General features: G+C 46.5%; 1 protein-coding gene across 1 annotated transcript; it reads right to left on the reverse strand.

Moving 5' to 3' along the window:
* Positions 1-102: 102 nt before the first annotated feature.
* On the reverse strand, positions 103-18,374 carry METTL16 (methyltransferase like 16). Its single transcript, XM_032263430.1, has 3 exons — positions 17,969-18,374; positions 2,315-2,488; positions 103-2,186 (listed from the first exon to the last, which is right to left on the reverse strand). The coding sequence occupies exons 1-3, from the start codon at positions 18,083-18,085 to the stop codon at positions 1,584-1,586; spliced, it is 894 nt and encodes a 297-aa protein (XP_032119321.1). The 5' UTR covers positions 18,086-18,374; the 3' UTR covers positions 103-1,583.
* Positions 18,375-21,016: the final 2,642 nt, after the last annotated feature.

The raw sequence follows: 21,016 nt of genomic DNA on the forward strand, positions 1-21,016 counted from the left end.
AACATGGTGAAATCCCGTCCCTACTAAAAACACAAAATTAGCCGGGCATAGTGGCACATGCCTGCAATCCTAGCTACTTCGGAGGTTGAGGCAGGAGAATCACTTGACCCTGGGAGGTGGAGGCTGCATCGAGTCGAGATTGCACCATGCACTCCAGCCTGGGCAACAAGCGTGAAATGCCATCTCCAGACAAACAAACCGACAAAAACACCACTGGTCACTGTGCTGTCTTCTCTAGCCCCAGCTCCACAGCCAGACTAAAGCATAGTCGTTCCATTTCCTGTGTCTTTGCTGAGGGCCTGATCTAGCTGCTGCCAAGATATGCCAAGGTCATCAGCTTTCTGTCCTAACCAACAGCCACCTCTCAGAAGGGTGGCTTAGCTACTCAGCCCCCGTCTTCTTAGCCGATAGCAAGGAGCTCCGGCAAAGATTTTAGTCTAAATAGAACCCTAGGCTGCTGATGCATCATCAGGCTGTTAAAAGTCAAGCACAGCAAAAGGTTGCCAGTTTTCCAGGGGTTATTTCTACAGGACCCTGGCATTCGTATTAGAAACATGTTTTAAGCACACGGTTACCCCAGGCTCAGAACTCTCCAATGTGAGCAGGCAAGCACAGAAGGGATTATAAGCGAAGCCACAAAAAACGGTGTCAGATCAGCAACCAAACATCTGAGCCTTTCTGCAGCCACCTACGGCACATACTGTTTTGTTCCATTTGTCATTTCTGTCATCAGTCGCTCACTCAGCCAACCCCAGGATTCAAACAGACCACTGGTTTTTAATTTGTGAATATTCTTATATTAAAAACAAAACAAGCTTTACTTCAGATGTCCAAACGAAACTCATGCAGTTGTAAAACTGCTACAAAAGGGTACTTTGAACAGGCTGGAGGGGGAGGTATGGGTGCCTTCTGTGTGCCTCAGTCACACTCAGGAGTCTGGCTTACCTAATTCTGCTTCCGAAGTAAGCAAAACAAAACAGCTACGTGTCAGGAATGTGCCATCTACCAGGTGCTCCCCAGACTGGTCCTTCTTCCTGCCATTATAAGGTTTCTTTCCCCGACTCCCCACCACCCACCATGGGGCTGGCTCCCTTCGTGGACTGATGCAAGGTAGGTTCCATCTTGAAGAGTGACATAGAAGAGGGTACCAGGGCCTCCGACTGGAGGCAGAGAGAGCTGCTGCTCCTCAAGGAACACCCCTGGGTGACAGAGCATGGCATTCTAGGCAGTGCTGCCCAGCCCACACTCCAGCACTTCTGGCTGTGCAGAAGCAGTCCACAGCTGAGGGGCCCAGCTCTAGCCAGCTTTCAAAGCCTTGGGAGTGTACCAAGGGCCTTCTGTTGTTACAACCACAATTCCTCCTTGTAAACGACCATACAACTACTCCTGTAACTTAAAAACAACAGCAGGAAGGCGGTGGGGGGACGTGGGATAGATTCACAGGTTCTTGTTTCTGAAGATAAATCGTGTCAGTGGCCCGTAATGCTACAAATGGACTACTCACAGGATTCCTCCTGCCACCCCACAGCCACTCCAAAGCCAGCTCCTAGAAACACGCCTCCAGCTGTTCAAGATGTTTCCAGTTAACTAGCAACAAGCCGAAAAATTTGGTTACGTATGTAGGTGCAAAGCTGGTTCATCAAATCCCTGTTCTGGCCCTCAACCCAGTGCATTTCAACTAAGGCATCGTCCACCTCCTTCTTAACATTGATCAAGCACTTAAACAGGTACTGCCCAGCCATGCCTGGGAGACGCTTCCCCGTGGCGGCCACAGGGTTGCTGAACTGCTCAGAAGCCTCTTGGTCCTGGGCTCCGTTGCTAGAGCCTTTACAGCTTTCCAAAACCTCCATCTCTCCCTTCTCCTCACTCCTTTCGTCCTCCATGGGTTCTGGGTTTTCCTCCGGGGACAGCGACTCCTGGCTCAGGCCCTGGCCCTCCGCGTCGGCAGGCTTGCCCTCCCGCAGAGCAGGCCCGCACGGCGCCCTCTCCTGGCTGTTGCCGGGCTCTCTGGGCGTGGATTTCTTCTCCTCCAAGGCCTGAATGACATCCTCGGGAGCACGAGGGACTTCTCTTAGTTGTCTCACTCGCTCTCTTTTCTTTCTCCTTAAATGAATCCAGGAGTTTTCTATGACTGTTAGGAAAAGGCTAACTTCCTCTTTTCCACAGGGAACTCGTTTATGCTGGACCTATTTGGAGGAAAAAGAGCATTTTATAGGAAATCGCTTTTCCCTTCTTTCCAAACTCTCAATTAATAAAAGAAAGAAAAAAGGGAATGTTCCTTATGAGGACTTCATCAGTATGGTTAACCAGGTACCTTCAAATCAGTGAGAATCTTTTCAATCCACGTGGTGACGACCACGATGCCTTCCCCCGTCTTGGAGCCCAGAGACGATGCTTTCAGAGACAACTCTTTCATCACAGACGCCAACACCACAAACGTAATGGGTTTCCTTGGTTTCTCTAGTTTTCTTCGCTTACTTGGTGGTGACTGAAAGAAAGAGAAAGCATGGGAAAGAGAAGAAAGTTATCTCAGTAATTAAACCTCATGCATTGTAAGGAACTAGATGGAGAAAATTTCCACATCTTCTGCCACCAATCGTAAAGCACTGAAAACACAAAGGCTTTTGGATGCGTTATTTCCAGCACTTAACACAACCCTGCAAGGGGTGGTGGGTCATCCTAGCATCCTAGCACTTTGGGAGGCCAAGGCTGGAGATCACTTGAGCCTAGGAGTTTGAGATCAGCCTGGGCAATATAGTAAGACCCCCATCTCTAAAAAAATGTTTATAACTAGCCAGCCACAACGGTGTACACCTGTAGTCTCAGCTACTCTGCAAGCAGAGGAGGGAGGATCACTTGAGCCCAAGACTTCCAAGCAGCAGTGAGCTATGATTGTGCTACCGCACTCCGGCCCAGGAAACAGGATGAGACCTTGTCTCTTTAAAAAACCAACCAAACAAACAAAAATAGGCCTGGAGGAGTGGCTCATGCCTGTAATCCTAGCCAGCAATTTGGGAGGCCAAAGTGGGCGGATCACAAAGTCAGGAGTTCAAGACCAGCCTGGCCAATATGGTGAAACCTCGTCTCTACTAAAAATATAAAAATTAGCCAGGCTTTGTGGCGTGTGATTACAGTCCCAGCCACTTGGGAGGTTAAGACAGAAGAATCACTTGATTCCAGGAGAGGGAGACTGCAGTGAGCTGAGACTGTGCCACTGCACTCCAGCTGGGACAGAGCAAGACTCTGTCTCAGAAAACAAAACAAAACAAAACAAAACACAACACACACACACACATACACACACACACACACACACACACACACACACACACACACATTTTTTAAAATTATAAAAATAAGAACCCCACAAGATAGTTTTGGCATCTCCCTATTTTACAAAAGGGGAAACTAAGCTACAGAAAGGCTATGTCATCACAGCTGAAGGTCACACCGTAGCTGGTTAGGACTGAACGCCGGGCCCGAGTTCCTTCCAGCCGTGCACACTGCCTTTGTTCTAACTATCAGCACGTAACTCCTCCAACTGCTGAACGTCCTTCAGGTACCTGTGGCCCCACAGCAGACCTGCACAACGACTCGTTTCACGGCAACTCGAGGGCCCTGGGGCATTGCTTTTTTTGCTGGAAAGAACTGCATGGCATAAAAACCATCAAGTTGTAGTGTGAGTTTATATTTGCTGAGGCTTGAAATAAAGCAGCTGGTGAACCACGGCTGTGAGATTCCATGCAAGGAAAGATCAGGGCCGCGAAGATCACATGGGCAGAGGAGGACTACTGAATGCTGACGCTGGGGCCAAGCCAGCGGTGAGCTAAGCACTGCCTTTTAGCTGGGGAGGGTGACTCCAACACTGATGAGACACTGGATCTGAAAGCTGGTTCCAAGAAAATCATGACTGACATCTCCCACCTATCTCAAGCTTGGAAGGTGAATTACACCCTACCCACTAGAGGGACTCAGGTTCCACTTGAAAAACGAATGGCACCATTGTATTGAAAATTTTTTTCTTCAAAGTAAAAACTTTAGTTTGGGTGCGGTGGCTCACGCCTGAAATCCCAGCACTTTGGGAGACAGAGGCAAGCAGATGGATTGAGCTTAGGAGTTTGAGACCAGCCTGGGCAACCTGGGGAAACTCCGTTTCTACAAAAAATACAAAAATTAGCAGACATGGAGGTCGCAGCTACTCAGTAGGCTGAGGTGGGAGGACTGCTTAAGCCTGGGAGGTTGAGGCTGCGGTGGGCCCAGAGTGTGCCACTACACTCTAGCCTGGGCAACAGAGGAGACCCTGTCTCAAATAAATAAGTAAGTAAATAAATAAATGTAAAAACTTTCGGCCAGGCATGGTGGCTCATGCCTGTAATCCCAGCACTCTGGGAGGCCGAGGCGGGTGGATCACGAGGTCAGGAGTTCGAGACCAGCCTGGCCAACATGGTGAAACCCCGTCTCTACTAAAAATACAAAAATTAGCCGGGTATGGTGGCATGTGCCTGTAATCCCAGCTACTCAGGAGGCTGAGGCAAGAGAATTGCTTGAGCCTGAGAGGCGGAGGTTGCAGTGAGCTGAGATCGCACCACTCTGCATGCCAGCCTGGGTGACAGAGCAAGACTCTGGATAAAAAAATAATAATAAAAATAAAAAGTAAAAATGTTCTAACTGGCATTTTAAAAAATGACTCTTGGTTGCTGGGAGCAGAAGCTTGCACATGTAATCCCAGCCGCTTGGGAGTCTGAGGTGGGAGGATCACCTGAGTCTAGAAGTTCAAAGCTTCTGTGAGCTATGATCACACAACTTGCAATCAAACCTGGGTGATAGAGTGAGATGAAAAGACTCCTGGCTGGGCGCGGTGGCTCATGCCTGTAATCCCAGCACTTTGGGAGGTGAGGCAGGTGGATCACTTGAGGTCAGGAGTTTGAGACCAGCCTGGTCAGCATGGTGAAACCCCATCTCTACTAAAAATACAAAAATTAGGCAGGCGTGGTGGTGGGTGCCTGTGATGCCAGCTACTTGGGAGGCTGAGGCAGGAGAATCAGTTGAACCCAGGAGGTGGAGGTCGCAGAGCTGAGATTATGCCACTTCACTCCAGCCTGGGTGACAGAAGGAGACTGTGTTTCAAAAACAACAAGAAAAAGGATAAAAAAGAGAAAATACTAAGTCAGGTTTGAAGATCTTTTTCCGCCAAAAGGAATGTGATGACTATGCTACGGATAATTCCAGTTCTACCTGGCAACACTGACAGAGAGCACACAGATCTGCACTCACACACGCACGCAGGCATGGTAGGTTCCAACTACTGGGTGAGGTCCTCTAATAAGAACTAACCAGCAGCCTCACACTGCATACGTACACAGCAACCTAGCCAATTTATTCTATACTGGGAAACTTTTAAGAAAGAATAAAAAACAAAGGGTGTGTGTAAGAACCTGCTCTTGAGAAATGAACAGTGGACTCTAAGACCTGTCTGAACCTGAGCTTGTTCAATTATGTTTCAGACAAGATGAGACAAATCCGTATTGACATTAAGACAGTCATATTGTTACTACTCAATCATCCTGCATGAGAAACATAACTTCTAGTCTACTGAGAGCCTAATGCTTTGCAGTAAGGAGCTTACAATAAGAGTATTAAGCTGGGGAAGAAGAGTATTAAGCTGGTGTGTGGGAGGATGATGGGGGCCGAGAATCAGATTCCCCATTCCCCATCCCAACATCCAAGGCTGTGTCCGTGGACAGCTTACTGCAACCTGGGCCTCCCCGACAGCCCACCTGCACTGCAAAGGCCATCTTCAAGTACGGCTACAAGGGCGGCCCTTCCTGTCTCTTCTCACAGAGGTAGGAATCATTTTGCTCACAAATTCTGACCAGTCAAGAGAGGCTATTGCTGTTTCTCATTTGTCATGCTAAAGCTGACCTTTCTCCAAAAATAAGTATGGTCTTTCTCCAAAAGTAAGGATGGTCTTTATCATTTCTAGAAATTAAAAGGAAGAAAATACATCTTTACCAACCTGACAAGAACTCCATCAGGGATACTTTCAGAGTTCCGAGGGAGTCAGAAATCACAAAATAGACAACTTACTACCTGGTCATCCTAGGACTAAATGAAAACTTTCCCATCTCAAATATGGCTCCTTCACTTCACTACCAAGGCTTCCCATACACAATGGTCCATCAATAAACCTGGTATTTCTGGAGATTTCTTTTTAAAAAGAAATTTTTTTTTAAATCTATTTTTACTTTTTAAATAAAGAGAAGGTCTTGCTATATATTACCCAGGCTGGTCTTGAACTCGTAGGCTCAAGCCCTCCATTTGCCTCAGCCTCCCAAAGTGTTAGGATTACAGGTGTGAGCCACTGCACCGCCTGCATTAGGAAAATTTCTAATAAACTGCTTTAATATGTACATGCACACACACAGTCTCAGGATTGTCTTGAATATAGTTTTGCTCTACTGTAGAAACGAGACATTGAAGAGACAGACAATTTATACTCCAGGGGTTCTCAAGCAAGGTTTTCAGTGATGAAAGATTAACTTCTGTGTGGCTTACTGCAGTTGATCAGTCCCCCTCTTGTTTATAATGAAAATTCCGGGGCCGGGCACGGTGGCTCACGCCTGTAATCCCAGCACTTTGGGAGGCCGAGGCGGGTGGATCACGAGGTCAAGAAATCGAGACCATCCTGGTCAACATGGTGAAACCCCATCTCTACTAAAAATACAAAAAATCAGCTGGGCATGGTGGCGCATGCCTGTAATCCCAGCGACTCAGGAGGCTGAGGCAGGAGAATTGCCTGAATCCAGGAGGCGGAGGTTGCGGTGAGCCAAGATTGCACCATTGCACTCCAGCCTGGGTAACAAGAGCGAAACTCCGTCTCAAAAAAAAAAAAAGAAAATTCCTAGTGGGCAAGGTCACAGTAAAATACAGGATCAAGTTCTAAGAAATTAATAGTTAAATTCAACACCACAGGTCATAAACACTAGTACACAGAAGCTGTCGGTTTTCCCCTAACTGAAATAATCTTATTTTGCTAATATGCTTATAATTGCAAACCACAAATATTTTAAATGAAGAGTACTATACTCAACTGTCATAATCTAGATTAGCAGGCAAGGCAAACATAAATAATTCAGCATTTTAAAGTCTACCCCCAAAATCAATCATTTACAATGGCTAATCCAGTTTAATGCAAAGAACCAGAGGGTGAATTTACGACTGATTTTGGATTTGAAGATGCACTACTGAAATTACAATGTGAAAGAAGTCTGGTGAGGAGTCGTAGGTCCCAGAGGATACAGGTTTGATATCTTTTGAATTCCAAGTAGTCAAGAAATGATAATCAACAGGGAGGAGCTGCAAGTGTTAAAAACAAGTTAGATCACAGAAGCCATAAATCAGGCAAACACACACACACACACCACACACACACGCGCGCGCACACACACACACATACCCCCTACACACACCAATTCTTAAATTTTAAGATCGTACTTCAGGGTTGTCTACAAATTTCTTGTCTTTGTTTTTGAGACACATTTGTACTCTGTCACCCAGGCTGGAGTGCAGTGGCATGATTATGGCTCAACGCTCCCTCAACCTCCTAGACTCAAGTAATCCTCCCACCTCAGTCTCCTGCGTAGCTGGGACTACACGTGCATGCCACCATGCCTAGGCAATTTTTGTATTTTTTTTTTTGAGACGGAGTCTTGCTTTGTCGCCATGCTGGAGTGCAGTGGCACAATCTCAGACCACTGCAACCTCCGCCTCCCGGGTTCAAGTGATTCCCCTGCCTCAGCCTCCTGAGTAGCTGGGGCTACAGGCGGGCATCACCATGCCTGGCTAGTTTTTTGCATTTTAGTAGCGATGGGGTTTCACCATGTTAGCCAGGATGGTCTCGATCTCCTGACCTTGGGATTCACTGCCTCAGCCTCCCAAAGTGCTGGGGTTACCACATGAGCTACCACGCCTGGCAATTTTTGTGTTTTTTGCAGAGATGGTATTTTGCCATGTTGCCCAGACTGATAAAAATTTAAATTTTGCTTTAATTTCTGGATCTCAATGGTGCAATCGACCAAGAAACGTTCATATGTGGTGTAGCGTGACACAGATCAGTGCAGCATATTATATCTCCAAAGCTCTGTTAACCAAGGCTAAGGCAAAAAAAAAAAAAAAAAAAAAGCAGTCACAGGCTGAATGAAATAATTAAATTCTCTCTAGTATCTGCAGGCAGAGAAGAAGAGCCATTCTACAGAGAGATCTGATGAGCACGAAGCCACGGCGTCTTTGTTTTGGCAAGGCAGCTTCTAGAAAAACCTCAAGGGGAAAAGAGACAGAGCAGAGAGGAGAACCCAGTGCAGAGGCTGTTTTTGAAAAGAGACAGGGTCTTACAATGTTGCCAGGCCGGCCTTGCACTCCTGTGCGCAAGTGATTCTCTCACTTCAGCCTCCCAGGCAGCTGCTCTGCAGGTGCACATCACCACACCCGCCCATTTCTTTCATCTTAATCTGACGGTCATTTTTTAAAATGTCCTGAAATCATCCCCAGGATTACGTAAAAACAGTAAAAAGTAAAAATAGCAAGTGGAAGAAAACTTATTGCACAATGCTACCTATTTAAGAAGGCACGGTTATAAATACATATGTGTATTTCCTTGATTTGAAAAAATGGGCCGGGTACAGTGGCTCTCACCTGTAATCCCCACACTTTGGGAGGCCAAGGCAGGTGGATCACTTGAGGTCAGGAGTCTGAGACCAGCCTGGCCAACATGGTGAAACCGCATCTCTACTAAAAATATAAAAATTAGCTTGGTGTGGTGGCACGCAACTGTAATCCCAGCTACTCGGGAGGCTGAGGCAAAGAATCGCTTGACCCGGGAGGCAGCACTTGCAGTGAGCTGAGATCACGCCATTGCACTCCAGCTTGGGCAACAAGAGTGCAACTCCTGCTGGGCGCGGTGGCTCACGCCTGTAATCCCAGCACTTTGGGAGGCCGAGGCGGGTGGATCACGAGGTCAAGAGATCGAGACCATCCTGGTCAACATGGTGAAACCCCGTCTCTACTAAAAATACAAAAAATTAGCTGGGCATGGTGGCGTGTGCCTGTAGTCCCGGCTGAGGCAGGAGAATTGCCTGAACCCAGGAGGCAGAGGTTGCGGTGAGCCAAGATCGTGCCATTGCACTCCAGCCTGGGTAACAAGAGCGAAACTCCATCTCAAAAAAAAAAAAAAAAAAAAAAAAAAAGGTAATTCTTAGCTCTGCTGAAGAAGCCTAAAAACAATGACTAACCCAGTACCATACCTAGTGCCCAGATAAATACCTTTAAATACTATTTCCAGTAAAATAAACCAGGTCTCCTGGGAGAAATCTGAGAGAGGAAAAAATATGAGCCTAGAGCAACTTGTGATACCAGAAAGCTATCAAAGACGACAGTGGATATGATAAAAGACTCAGGCCGGGCACGGTGGCTCATGCCTGTAATCCCAGCACTTTGGAAGGACAAGGTGAGAGGATCACTCGAGGTCGGGAGTCCAAAGCCAGCCTGGCCAACACGGTGAAACCCCATGTCTACTAAAAACACAAAAAATTAGCCACTTGAACCCGGGAAGCAGAGGTTGCAGTGAGCCAAGATCGCGCCACTGCACTCCAGCCTGAACGACAGAGCAAGCCTCCATCTCAAAAAAACAAAAAACAACAACAAAAAACATCACTCATGAGCCATTCTGATAAATTCCCCATGACAATACCTCAGTAAAGATAGTAAGTGTAATGATTTGAAAAATATCAAAATAACGTAATCCAGTAGGGCACAGTGGCTCACGCCTGTAATCTCAGCACCTTGGGAGATCGAGGCAGGAAGGTCACTTGAGCCCAGGAGTTCGAGACCAGCCTGGGCAACATAGTAAGACTTCATCTCTATTTAATAAAAAGAAAAATTGTAATCCATGAGTTCATAAGATGCTACAAAGGAAAACCAAATCACCCTCTTTGGCCACTTTTGGAAGATGCTGGGGAATCACCAACTCATTATTTTTTTTTTTGAGACGGAGTTTCGCTCTTGTTACCCAGGCTGGAGTGCAATGGCGCGATCTCGGCTCACCGCAACCTCCGCCTCCCGGGTTCAGGCAATTCTCCTGCCTCAGCCTCTTGAGTCGCTGGGATTACAGGCACACGCCACCATGCCCAGCTAATTTTTTGTATTTTTAGTAGAGACGGGGTTTCACCATGTTGACCAGGATGGTCTCAATCTCTTGACCTCGTGATCCACCCGCCTCGGCCTCCCACAGTGCTGGGATTACAGGCTTGAGCCACCGCGCCCGGCCCCAACTCATTATTTTTAAAACTGATAAAGCGAAAGAATCATTTATTTTATTTTATGGTTTTTTTTTTTTTTTGGAGACGGAGTCTTGTTCTGTCTCACCCAGGCTGAAATGCAGTGGTGCAATCTCGGCTCACTGCAACCTCAAACTACTTCTCACCTCAGCCTCCCAAGTAGCTGGGACTTCAGGTGTGTACCACCACTCTGGGCTAATTTTTTTTTTCATACAGACAGCGCTGCTCTACCTAAAAATATGCTTCTATCTGTATGTAAACTTGAATTATCAACTTTAAACAGTTTCAGTTGCCTTAATTCTGTTCTATTCAGATATATTTTTAGAATTTTTTTAAAAAATTGAAATATACCTATAGAAAAGCATATCTGTTATAAACTAAGCCTTAAGAACTTATTTACCAGGAACCCCAATTCCCTCCTGCTCAGGACCCTGATTTCTATCACAATGGGTTGTGCCAGTCTGCAGTCTTCAGTATCGGACTTCTTTCATGTAAATTATTCAATTATTATTATTTTTTGAGATGGAGTCTCACTTTGTCATCCAGGTTGGAGTGCAATGGCATGATCTCAGCTCACTGCAACCTCCACCTCTCAGGTTCAAGCGATTCTCCTGCCTCGGCCTGCTGAGTAGCTGGAAGTAACTACAGGCATGTGCCATCACGCCCAGCTAATTTTTGTATTTTTAGTAGAGATGGGGTTTCACTATGTTGGCCAGGTTGGTCTCGAACTCCTGACCTCAGGTCATTCACCTGCCCCGGCCTCCCAAAGTGCTAGGATTACAGGTGTGAGCCACCGTGGCCAGCCCTTTCATGTAAATTATAGGTATGGGATTCATTTATATTGTTGTGAAGGTGGGTTCAATCGCTGGAACAGAATCACTGTGTAGTTTCCATCTTCTGAATATACTACAACTTATTCACCCTTTCTACTATTCAGAGACATCTGAGTTGTTTCTAGTTTAGGACTATTATGAATAATGTTGCCGTGAACATTGTTGTACATTTTGGGACACACGTGAACACACATTTCTGTTGGATATAAACTGCTGGGTCACAGAGTATGAGCAAGTTTCTCTCTCGCAAGTCTTCCTAAAGATACGCTCTCCTGAATGTTACCAGTTTACACCCAGCAGCGTGCGAGGGGTTCAGCAGTTGCTCTAGATGGGCTAACCAGGACGCCATTATGTTTTTAATTTGCATTTCTCAGGCCGGGCGTGGTGGCTCAAACCTGTAATCCCAGCACTGTGGGAGGCCGAGGCGGGTGGATCACGAGGTCAAGAGATCGAGACCATCCTGGTCAACATGGTGAAACCCCGTCTCTACTAAAAACTACAAAAAATTAGCTGGGCATGGTGGCGCGTGCCTGTAATCCCAGCTACTCAGGAGGCTGAGGCAGGAGAATTGCCTGAACCCGGGAGGCAGAGGTTGCGGTGAGCCGAGATCGTGCCATTGCACTCCAGCCTGGGTAACAAGAGCGAAACTCTGTCTCAAAAAAAAAAAAAAAAGAATTTGCATTTCTCTAATAACTAATGGATTTAACATCTTTTAAGGTATCTGTTGACTCAAGAAAAAAATAAGTAAAATGCCTGTGAATCGTGCCGTGTATTTAATTCTGCATTTTTGGGAAGAGACAGTTTAAAATTACATTTAAAATATATTGAATTAATCTGTTTCTATGACGTATAAAAATAACATTATTTGTCGTACTTTGTAGAAATAAAAATGGAGCATGTAATAAATACAGGGTATCTTCTCAGAAGGTCGATGTGACTCAATATTAAATTAGTTTGCATTTTAGACTGGGCATAGTAGCTCATGTCTGTAATCCCAACACTGTGGGAGGCTGAGGCAGGTGGATCACTTGAGCCCAGGGGTTCAAGACCAACCTGGGCAACCTAGGGAGACCCTGTCTCCATAAAAGTAATCTAAAAATTAGCTAGGCATGGTGGCACATGCCTGTAGACCCATATACCAGGGAGGCTGAGCAGGGAGGATCACATGAACCTGGGAAGTTGAGGCTGCGGTGAGCCATGGGCATGCCACTACACTCCAGCCTTGGCAACAGAGTGAGACCCAGTGTCAAAAAAAAAAAAAAAAAAAAAAATTAAGCTTGGTGGAGCTATTTATAGCCTATCGCTCAAGGTCATCGCCAAGGTCTGATTTTTCACAAAAAAACTTACAACTTCTGGCGTACATGGGTTAATGTTCAGAGGAGGAATCTCCAGGCAGAGGGATTAGAGAGCCATCGCTCAACATTTCTGGAGCAGCAAATGCAGGGGCGGGTGGGAAGAAATGGTGGGAAATGATAATACGATATATTTTACTGAGCACTTACTACATACCAGGCACTACGTTAAGTACATTTAATCCTCAAAACAACCCTATGTGGTAGGTGCTATTATTATTCCCCACCTTACAGATGAGGAAACTGAAGTGTAGTGAAGGCAGGTCTCCTGTTCTATGTAAAGCCAGACAGGGACCAGCTCACGAAAGGCCTTTCCCACATCCGTGCAAGAGGGTTTCGGTGTTATCCAGAGTGCCTCAGTCAAACAAAATACCAATGCAAAGTATGCCACAAGGAAGTTTATGCCGAGTACAGATAACTGAAAGATAAACACGGTGGAGTCCAGAGGAAGGGAGAGGTTTCTATGTTCTATGGGCTGAATGGCTGAGGGAGCTTTACGCAAGGAAGTTGGAACTGGGCTGGGCTGCAGTGGAGGAAGTCAGAGGGAAGGATCAGAATGGGGCGTGAGCAAAGGTTGTAAGAAGTCAGCTCTGACTCCGGCACCATGGGAAGGCTGTGGAGGCAAATGGGGTAGAGACGGGACAGTCAGGAAAACTGGGAGTGGCTAGGACAGAAGGGAAAGTCAAGATAGATCTGGAAGTCCCAACGAGACAGACGAGGGTGTGTACTTCGTCCTGTTAGCAGGAGCCACTCAGGAGTGGGCGAGCAGGGTGCTGACCACAGGACGAATCCAAGTACCTCTGAGATGAGAGGCTGCTGCCATGGTCCATAGCAAGATGTGAGGGCCAACAAGAGCAGATTCCGGCCAGGCCAGGAAAAACGCAGGACCATGGCAGGCTGAGTGTCAGAGTGACGTTAAGTGCCCAGGCTGTGAAATCAGACTGATCTGGGCTCCAGCCTAACTTTCTGGAGCCTCCTGTTTCCTCATCTATCAAGTGGAGATAAAAATACCATCTACTTCACTTGATTGCTGTCAGGTTGAAATAAAATGAGAATATAATGTATGTGAAGTATTCAAATAACAACACATATTATATCCAGTGCTTCAAATCTACTAAATCTACTAGTTCCTACTCACAATGTTGCCTTCAATACGAGTCCTACACCACTCCTTTAAACATTCAACATGTATTTAGAGCACCACCCACCTACCTACGAGTCAGACGCTGGTGATGCCTCCTTCATAAGGTCGCCTTTGACTAGCCCCAGCCTGAGCCACGTCCTTTGCTGAACTCCTGACTACTCTCACCCTACTATTCATGTCAGCACTTACTCACATGCAATTTTGCATCAGCAGTTCCATGTGTTTTTCTTTCCTATAAAATGGATCATTTTAAGGAACAGAAAACAATGTTTTATTTGTTTATCATCACAATGAGGATCACACTTAATAAGAAAAGTAACTAAGAAGAGGGTCCTAAGCTTTGGTTTTGCTCAACAGCTCAGGCCCCTGACCATCACATCGATTTTTTTTTTTTTTTTTTTAAAGATAGAGTCTTGCTCTGTCACCCAGGCTGGAGTGCAGTGACACGATCTCAGCTCACTGCAACCTCTGCCTCCTGGGTTCAAGCAATTCCCCTGCCTGAGCCTCCCAAGTAGCTGGGACTATGGGCGCATGCCACCATGCCCGGCTAATTTTTTGTACTTTAGTAGAGACAGGGTTTTACCATGTTGGCCAGGATGGTCTCAAACCCCCGACCTCGTGATCTGCCTGCCTGGGATTACAGGCGCATGCCACCACACCCAGCTAACTTTTGTCATTTTTAGTAAAGATGGGATTTCACCATGCTGGCCAATCTGATCTAGAACTCCTGACCTGGTGATCCACCTGCCTCAGCCTCCCAAAGTGCTGGGATTACAGGCATCAGCCACCGCAGCCAGCCCAAACCATTTCTTAACAGCAGGACACTTTCAACAAATCAATACCTAAAATTGATAAAAGCAGATGAGCTCTTTAAAATGAGAGGGGGGCCTCCAGTAGTACCAGCCTGATGCCTGCCCCACACCAGGGCACCTGCACGGCATCATCCCGCAGCTCTGTGCACAAGACTAAAACATAGGGTGAAGGAGGCAGAGCACTGCCAGGACACCCAGCGCCAACACACACAAGGCTGCCTAACTGGACCCCTCTCCTCCATCTGCCCTCCATAAAGCCCTCTAGTTATTACTCCCTAGACAGCAATGCCTCAGGCTTAAAGATAATGTCTTGAATTACAGGGGATCCTTTTTTAAACCCAGAGTTCCTGAGCCATGCACACCAAGAGTCACTAGAGCTACACGTTTCCCCCTTTTTCTCTTAACATATGTCAAACTTCCTTAAAGAAAACCAAAACAAAGCTAAAATAATGCCTTGGGCAATTCGAGGAAAACTGGAACAAAGAGGCTAAGTGTCTTGTTAGAATTCTGCAAAGAGCAGTTTGTACAATACTCTTCCTTCTATTCATCATTAGTTGAAATTATGGAACAAAATTCTATCAACATTAGGACTTGCCTTTTTGTTGCTAAAATAAATCCAGACAACAGGAATGGGCTGAGTGCGGGCATGCGAATCACCAGTGAATTAGAATTTTTCAGCATTCAGCACCAACAGAAAGGAGTCAGTAGGCCTGAGATAAGTGAAAACAGAAGTTGCCATAGTAACTTGCGCATTTACCCTAAAATGGCGGGAGTGGGGGTGGGGAAATAGGTCAATGTTTCTGCTTAACTAGCTCTATTCCTTGTCTAAAGCAGCATCCTTCTCCTTCCTCACCCTCAACAGGAGCACGAGGGGGAAAGTCAGATGGGCTTTTCAAAAAACGCTGGTAGAGAAAGAGGTCTAGGAGGAGGGAAGAAAACCACAAAGACAGCTAAATAAAAACCTCGCGAGTACCCCGGGACGACCCCCAGGGAAAGCCGTTGCTGATCGAGGGCAGCAGTGCTAAGAAACTGTTGCTGGGTTACTACAAATCAGGAATTGCCATTTTTTCCTGTAGCGGTTTAAGTGCATGTAATGGAACACTTGGGAGTGCATTATTAACAGCCTGGGGCTGGGGACAGTGGAGGGGAGGGAGGCAGACTCTGGCATGGAGAAATCTGAGGTCCTCAGCATTCTTTGATGGTTGAGAACTATGAATGGGGCTGAAGGATGTCCCAAAACAGAGGGGAGGAGGAGAGGGAAGCTTAGGGGGTTCCTTTTCAAAATAAGCTGATTTTGTTAACACAGAAGCAGTGCCCTTTACTGCATGGATCTGAAATGGCGACTCATCCAGGAGGGCCGGGGGCACTCGGTAGGGGCTGGTATAGAGTGCCAGGGTGCACTACCAGCCTTTCCGCCTGCAGTGCCGACAAATGTGGGAAGCGGGTGAAGCAGAAAGCGCTTGAAAACAGGTGCAGTTCCTCCTTCCTGCACCTGCTAGTGTCCGCACGGAGATACCTCAGAGCATTACTAACGGCTTAACCATTTGCTGCGAGGGCCCTGACGTTCTAGAAAATGACAGAAAGGATAATCCTTTTGGGTGGTGGGCGGGGGGGGGGGGAGTCGAAAAAGCAGAAGCATCTTTTTAACCACAGACTACTTCAAACACAAACCTCTAGATACCATACTGCCTTGTGCAGGAGTCTAGGCTTCCATGGAAAGGGCCATTCAGGCGCCACTGGGGAGCAGATTTCAGCCCAGCGACACTTCCAGTGGCAGGGTAGGACAGGCTCAATCTCGAATCTGAGCTCCTGTTTTCAGAAACATGGCAGTCCCTGCAAACTGTTGCCTGTGCACGTCTCTACTCCTCTACCCTACAAGGGCAGGGAAAGAGCCTCAGACACACAGCAACGTGTAAGATGACTTTAGAGATCAAGAGCAGCCAAGAGCTTGGGAGAACAGCATGCAGCACAAGCCCGCTGCAGGGGCTGAGGAGAGAGACGCAAAGCAGCAGGCGCCAGGTCCCCGCACATCCTAAGAAGGGAGGAGCACGTGCTGAGCAGGGTGTGCAGACGCTTCAGGGGGGAATCTCCAGGCAACAGGAAGCCAACACACCTGGGAGGGAACTGCAAGAACCAACAGATGCTATTCTGACACTGCCTCCCAGCACTGCCCGGAAAATCATTCAGTGTGGCCAGCTCAGAGGCATTCTTCCTTTACTATGGCAGTACCGAGGACAAAGAGACATCTGTGAGCAAATCATTTTGATTTTTTTTTTTTTGAGACAAGGTCTTATTCTGTTGCCCCAGGCTAAAGTGCTGACAGTGTAGTGACACGGTCATGGCTCACTGCAGCCTCCACCTCCCAGGCTCAACTGATCCTCTCACCTCAGCCTCCAGAGTAGCTGGGACTACAGGCATGCACTATCAAAATACAAAATTTTTTGTACTTTTTATAGAGATGGGGTTTCACCATGTTGCCCAGGCTGGTCTTGAACTCATGAGTTCAAGTGATCAGCCCGCCTCGGCCTCCCAAAGTGCTGAGACTACAGGTGTAAGCCACCAGGCCTGACCAGAAATCATTTCTTTAAACTTTTTATTCCAGAAAATGTTCTAGCATACACAAAATAGAAAGGGATAATGATCTATCACCCAGCTTCAAATCGTTAATATTCTAGTGCTAATCCGAAAGCCGAGATAGAACCCTTCATTAGAATGATCCCCAAGTGTTACACATCAAAAGCCTGCAATCCAAAAAGTCAACCTCTCAATTCTCCGGAGCCCCAGAAGGCAGCTATTCTAGGAAGGCAGCAGTGGTAAAACAAAAGAAACTGACTTCACTTTCAATCCTTGAGGCATGTCCACCAGTGTAATTCTACCTGCAAAGTGTTTCTACAGCTTATGTTGCCTGAATTCTTGTGGCTGTAATTTTTATTTATTTTATTTTTAATTTTTTTGAGACAGAGCCTTGCTCTGTGGCCCAGGCTGGAGTGCAGTGGCACAATGTCAGCCCACTGCAACCTGTCTCCTGGGTTCAGGCAATTCTCGTGCCTCAGTCTCCCTAGTAGCTGGGATTACAGGCATGCATCACCACGCCCAGCTAATTTTTGTATTTTTAGTAGAGATGTGGTTTTACCATGTTGGCCAGGCTGGTCTCAAACTCCTGGCCTCAGGTTATCCGCCCAGCTCAGCCTCCCAAAGTGCTGGGATTACAGGCATCAGCCACTGTGCCTGGCCAAAATTTTGATTTCTAAAAGATACATTTCTGTCTGCTAAGCCAAAATCACTATACACTGTACAAAGCCACTGAAGAAGGCCCCACAGTCTCCACAGTCAGCTTTCCAGGACGGGGTCTTGGTTACAACCCCTTTCCATTTTGACATAAGCATTTGGGGCAAATTCCAGTTACACAGGACAACACAGATTTCGTTCACTTATGACTGACCAAAACCCACCATGTGCTGGCAGGTGGTGAAGCCGAAGCAAAGCCTGTACTTACTGGTACTGTTACATCATCATAAAAACTCCAAGCTAAGGCCCATCTCATCGTCCGACCTTGACAGAATTCAGTGTAGGTGACTTTTGGGACCTGAAACCAAAAAAGACAGCATTTCATCCAACTGAAGTCATTCTACCACTATGTTTCTGGCTGCTGCCTCATGCTATACTACGTTGCCCCTTCTTTTTTAATCAGTTAACAAACACTATTACCAAACAACAGTTATAGATAGCTGCCTAATAATGAATGAATAAATCATCTCTCAACAAAGTTGTGTTTTTTCTCCCATAAATCATAAAATAATTTATAGATCTGACTTGAAGGTTCAAATATATGAAACACAGAAAAGACAGCTAATGAGAGAATTATTTGTAATATGACTCAAGTGGTTTTTTGTTTTTGTTTTTTTTTTGAGACCTAATCTTGCTCCGTCACCCAGACTGGAGTGCCGTGGAGTGATCTCAGCTCACGGCACCCTCTTCCTCCCAGGTTCAAGCAATTCTGCCTGAGCCTCCTGAGTAGCTGGGATTACAGGCACGTGCCACCATGCCCGTCTAATTTTTGTCTTTTTTTTTTCTTTTTTTTTTTTGAGACGGAGTTTCGCTCTTGTTACCCAGACTGGAGTGCAATGGCACGATCTTGGCTCACTGCAACCTCCGCCTCCTGGGTTCAGGCAATTCTCCTGCCTTAGCCTCCTGAGTAGCTGGGATTACAGGCACGCGCCACCATGCCCAGCTAATTTTTTATATTTTTAGTAGAGACGGGGTTTCACCATGTTGACCAGGATGGTCTTGATCTCTTGACCTCGTGATCCACCCGCCTCGGCCTCCCAAAGTGCTGGGATTACAGGCTTGAGCCACCGCGCCCGGCAATTTTTGTCTTTTTAGTAGAGATGGGGTTTCGCCAACTCCGCCAGGCTTGTCTCAAACTCCTGACCTCAGGTGATCCAACCACCTCAGTCTCCCAAAGTGTTGGCATTACAGGTGTGAGTAACTGTAACTGGTCTCAAGTGGTTTTTTGTTTTCTTTTTTAGAAAGAAAGCCAACCAAAGCCTGGCTAGACACAGGTAGATATTATCTTTCTCTCTTTTTTTTTTAGACGAAGTCTTGCTCTGTTGCCCAGGCTGGAGTGCAGTGGTGCAATCTCGGCTCACTGCATCCTCTGCCTCCTGGGTTCAAGCAATTCTCCTCTCTCAGCCTCCTGGGTAGCTGCGATGACATTACACGCCACCACGCCCAGCTAATTTTTTAATTTTTAGTAGAAATGGGGTTTCACCATGTTGGCTAGGATGGTCTTGATCTCTTGACCACGTGATCTGCTGCCTCGGCCTCCCAAAGTGCTGGGATTACGGGTGTGAGCCACCACGCCTGGCTGGTAATCTCTTTTATCAATCAGATTTTAGGAAAGGGAAAGGAACTACTTTGTAGCTTTCACAATTTACCCATGAAATGGTATTGTGAGGAAAAGAGGAGGAATAGGACGTCAGAGAGAAACCAGGGATCAGAAACTGTTTCCCTAGCTGACTTGCATCTGACCCTTTTGCTGAAAAGTCCTCTGACTCAGACCAAACACCATAAACTGAGAGGAATGTGGAAGTGGCAGGGGAGTCTTTATTTTATTTAAAAAATAATTTTGGAGAGAGGGTGTCGTTCTGTCGCCCAGGATGTAGTGCAGCGGCATGATCTCAGCTCATTGCAACTTCGACTTTCCGGGTTCCATGGATCCTCCCACCTCAGTCTCCTGGCTAGCGGGGGCCTACAGGCACGCACCATCACTCTTGGCTAGTTTTTTGTATTTTTTTGTAGAGATGGGATTTTGCTGTGTTGCCCAGGCTGGTCTTGAATTCCTGGGCTCAAGCAATCTGCCTACCCCCGCCTGCCAAAGCGCTGTGATTAGAGGTGTGAGCCATTATGCCAGGCCTGGGAGTACTTACTTGTGACCTGCCTTCTGAAGCAGGAGCAGGTGCTATACTCCTTGGAATGTCATCCTAGTGGGAAGCACACTGGACCGAGACTGTGTTCTGGTGCTGCTCCCCCATAGCTAACTGCATGGCCCACAGCAAGCCCCTAAACCTATCTAGCTTGAGCTTCTGGCTCCATATAGGAGAGAGTTGAACGTGTCTTGGAGGTATGATAAAAAATAAAAATTAAAAACATTAAAAATAAAAAGGAGTTAGGTGTAAGGTCACTGGTAGATATCAGGGTTTCTGGTTTCTCTTTGACATGCTAACTCATCTTATTTTTCTCCACCTTTCTCTGTTATATTTGTCCAAAAAGGCCTTGTTTCAATACTCTATATATAAAATACGTTTTAGCCCTAAAAATACAGAACTTGGAAAACAAAACAAAAAAACATATTTAGAGTTTTAGAGTTATACTCTGAATTCTATACTCAAAACTACCATCAGAGTAGGTACAGGTCAGGTGCAGTGGCTCACGCCTGTAATCCCAGCACTTTGGGAGGCCAGAGTGGGAGATGGCTTGAGGCTACTAGTTTGAGACCAGCTTGGGCAACATTGTGAGACTCTATCTTTATAAAAAATAAGGATTACTTGAGTGCAGGAGTTTAAGACTAGTATGGGCAACACAGAAAGATCTTTTTCTACTAAAAATTAAATTAGCTGGGCATGGTGGTATGTGCCAATAGTCGCAGCTACTTGGGAGGCTGAAGTGGGAGGATCGCTTAAGCCTAGGAGTTTGAGGTTGCAGCAAACTGTGATTGTTCAACCATACTACAGTCTGGTTGACAGATATCAAGGCTCCCTTTCTTTCTTTCTTTTTTTTTTTGGAGACAGGGTCTCACTCTGTCGCCAGGCAGGAGTGCAATGGCATGATCTCGGCTCACTGCAACCTCTGCCTCCCGGGTTCAAGCGATTCTTTTGCCTCAGCAAAAAGAATCCTGAGGAACTGGGACTACAGGCACGTGCCAGAACACCCAGCTAATTTTTGTATTTTTAGTAGAGACAGGGTTTCACTATGTTGGCCAGGATGGTCTCAATCTCATGACCTTGTGATCCACCTGCCTTGGCCTGACCCCACTTCTGGAAAA

The sequence above is a fragment of the Sapajus apella genome, unplaced genomic scaffold (assembly GCF_009761245.1).
Source record: "Sapajus apella isolate SASKATOON/1434 unplaced genomic scaffold, GSC_monkey_1.0 scaffold136, whole genome shotgun sequence".
NCBI lineage: Eukaryota > Metazoa > Chordata > Mammalia > Primates > Cebidae > Sapajus > Sapajus apella.

Bases quoted from the DNA above. Each gene is read 5' to 3' on its own strand.
- METTL16 (XM_032263430.1), bottom strand. From the start codon at position 18,085: ATGAAATGCTGTCTTTTTTGGTTTCAGGTCCCAAAAGTCACCTACACT. The intron at 2,489-17,968 runs GTAAGTACAGGC...TCTTTCTTTCAG, and splicing joins ATGATGATGTAACAGTACCA to TCACCACCAAGTAAGCGAAG. The intron at 2,187-2,314 runs GTACCTGGTTAA...TCCTCCAAATAG, and splicing joins AGATTCTCACTGATTTGAAG to GTCCAGCATAAACGAGTTCC.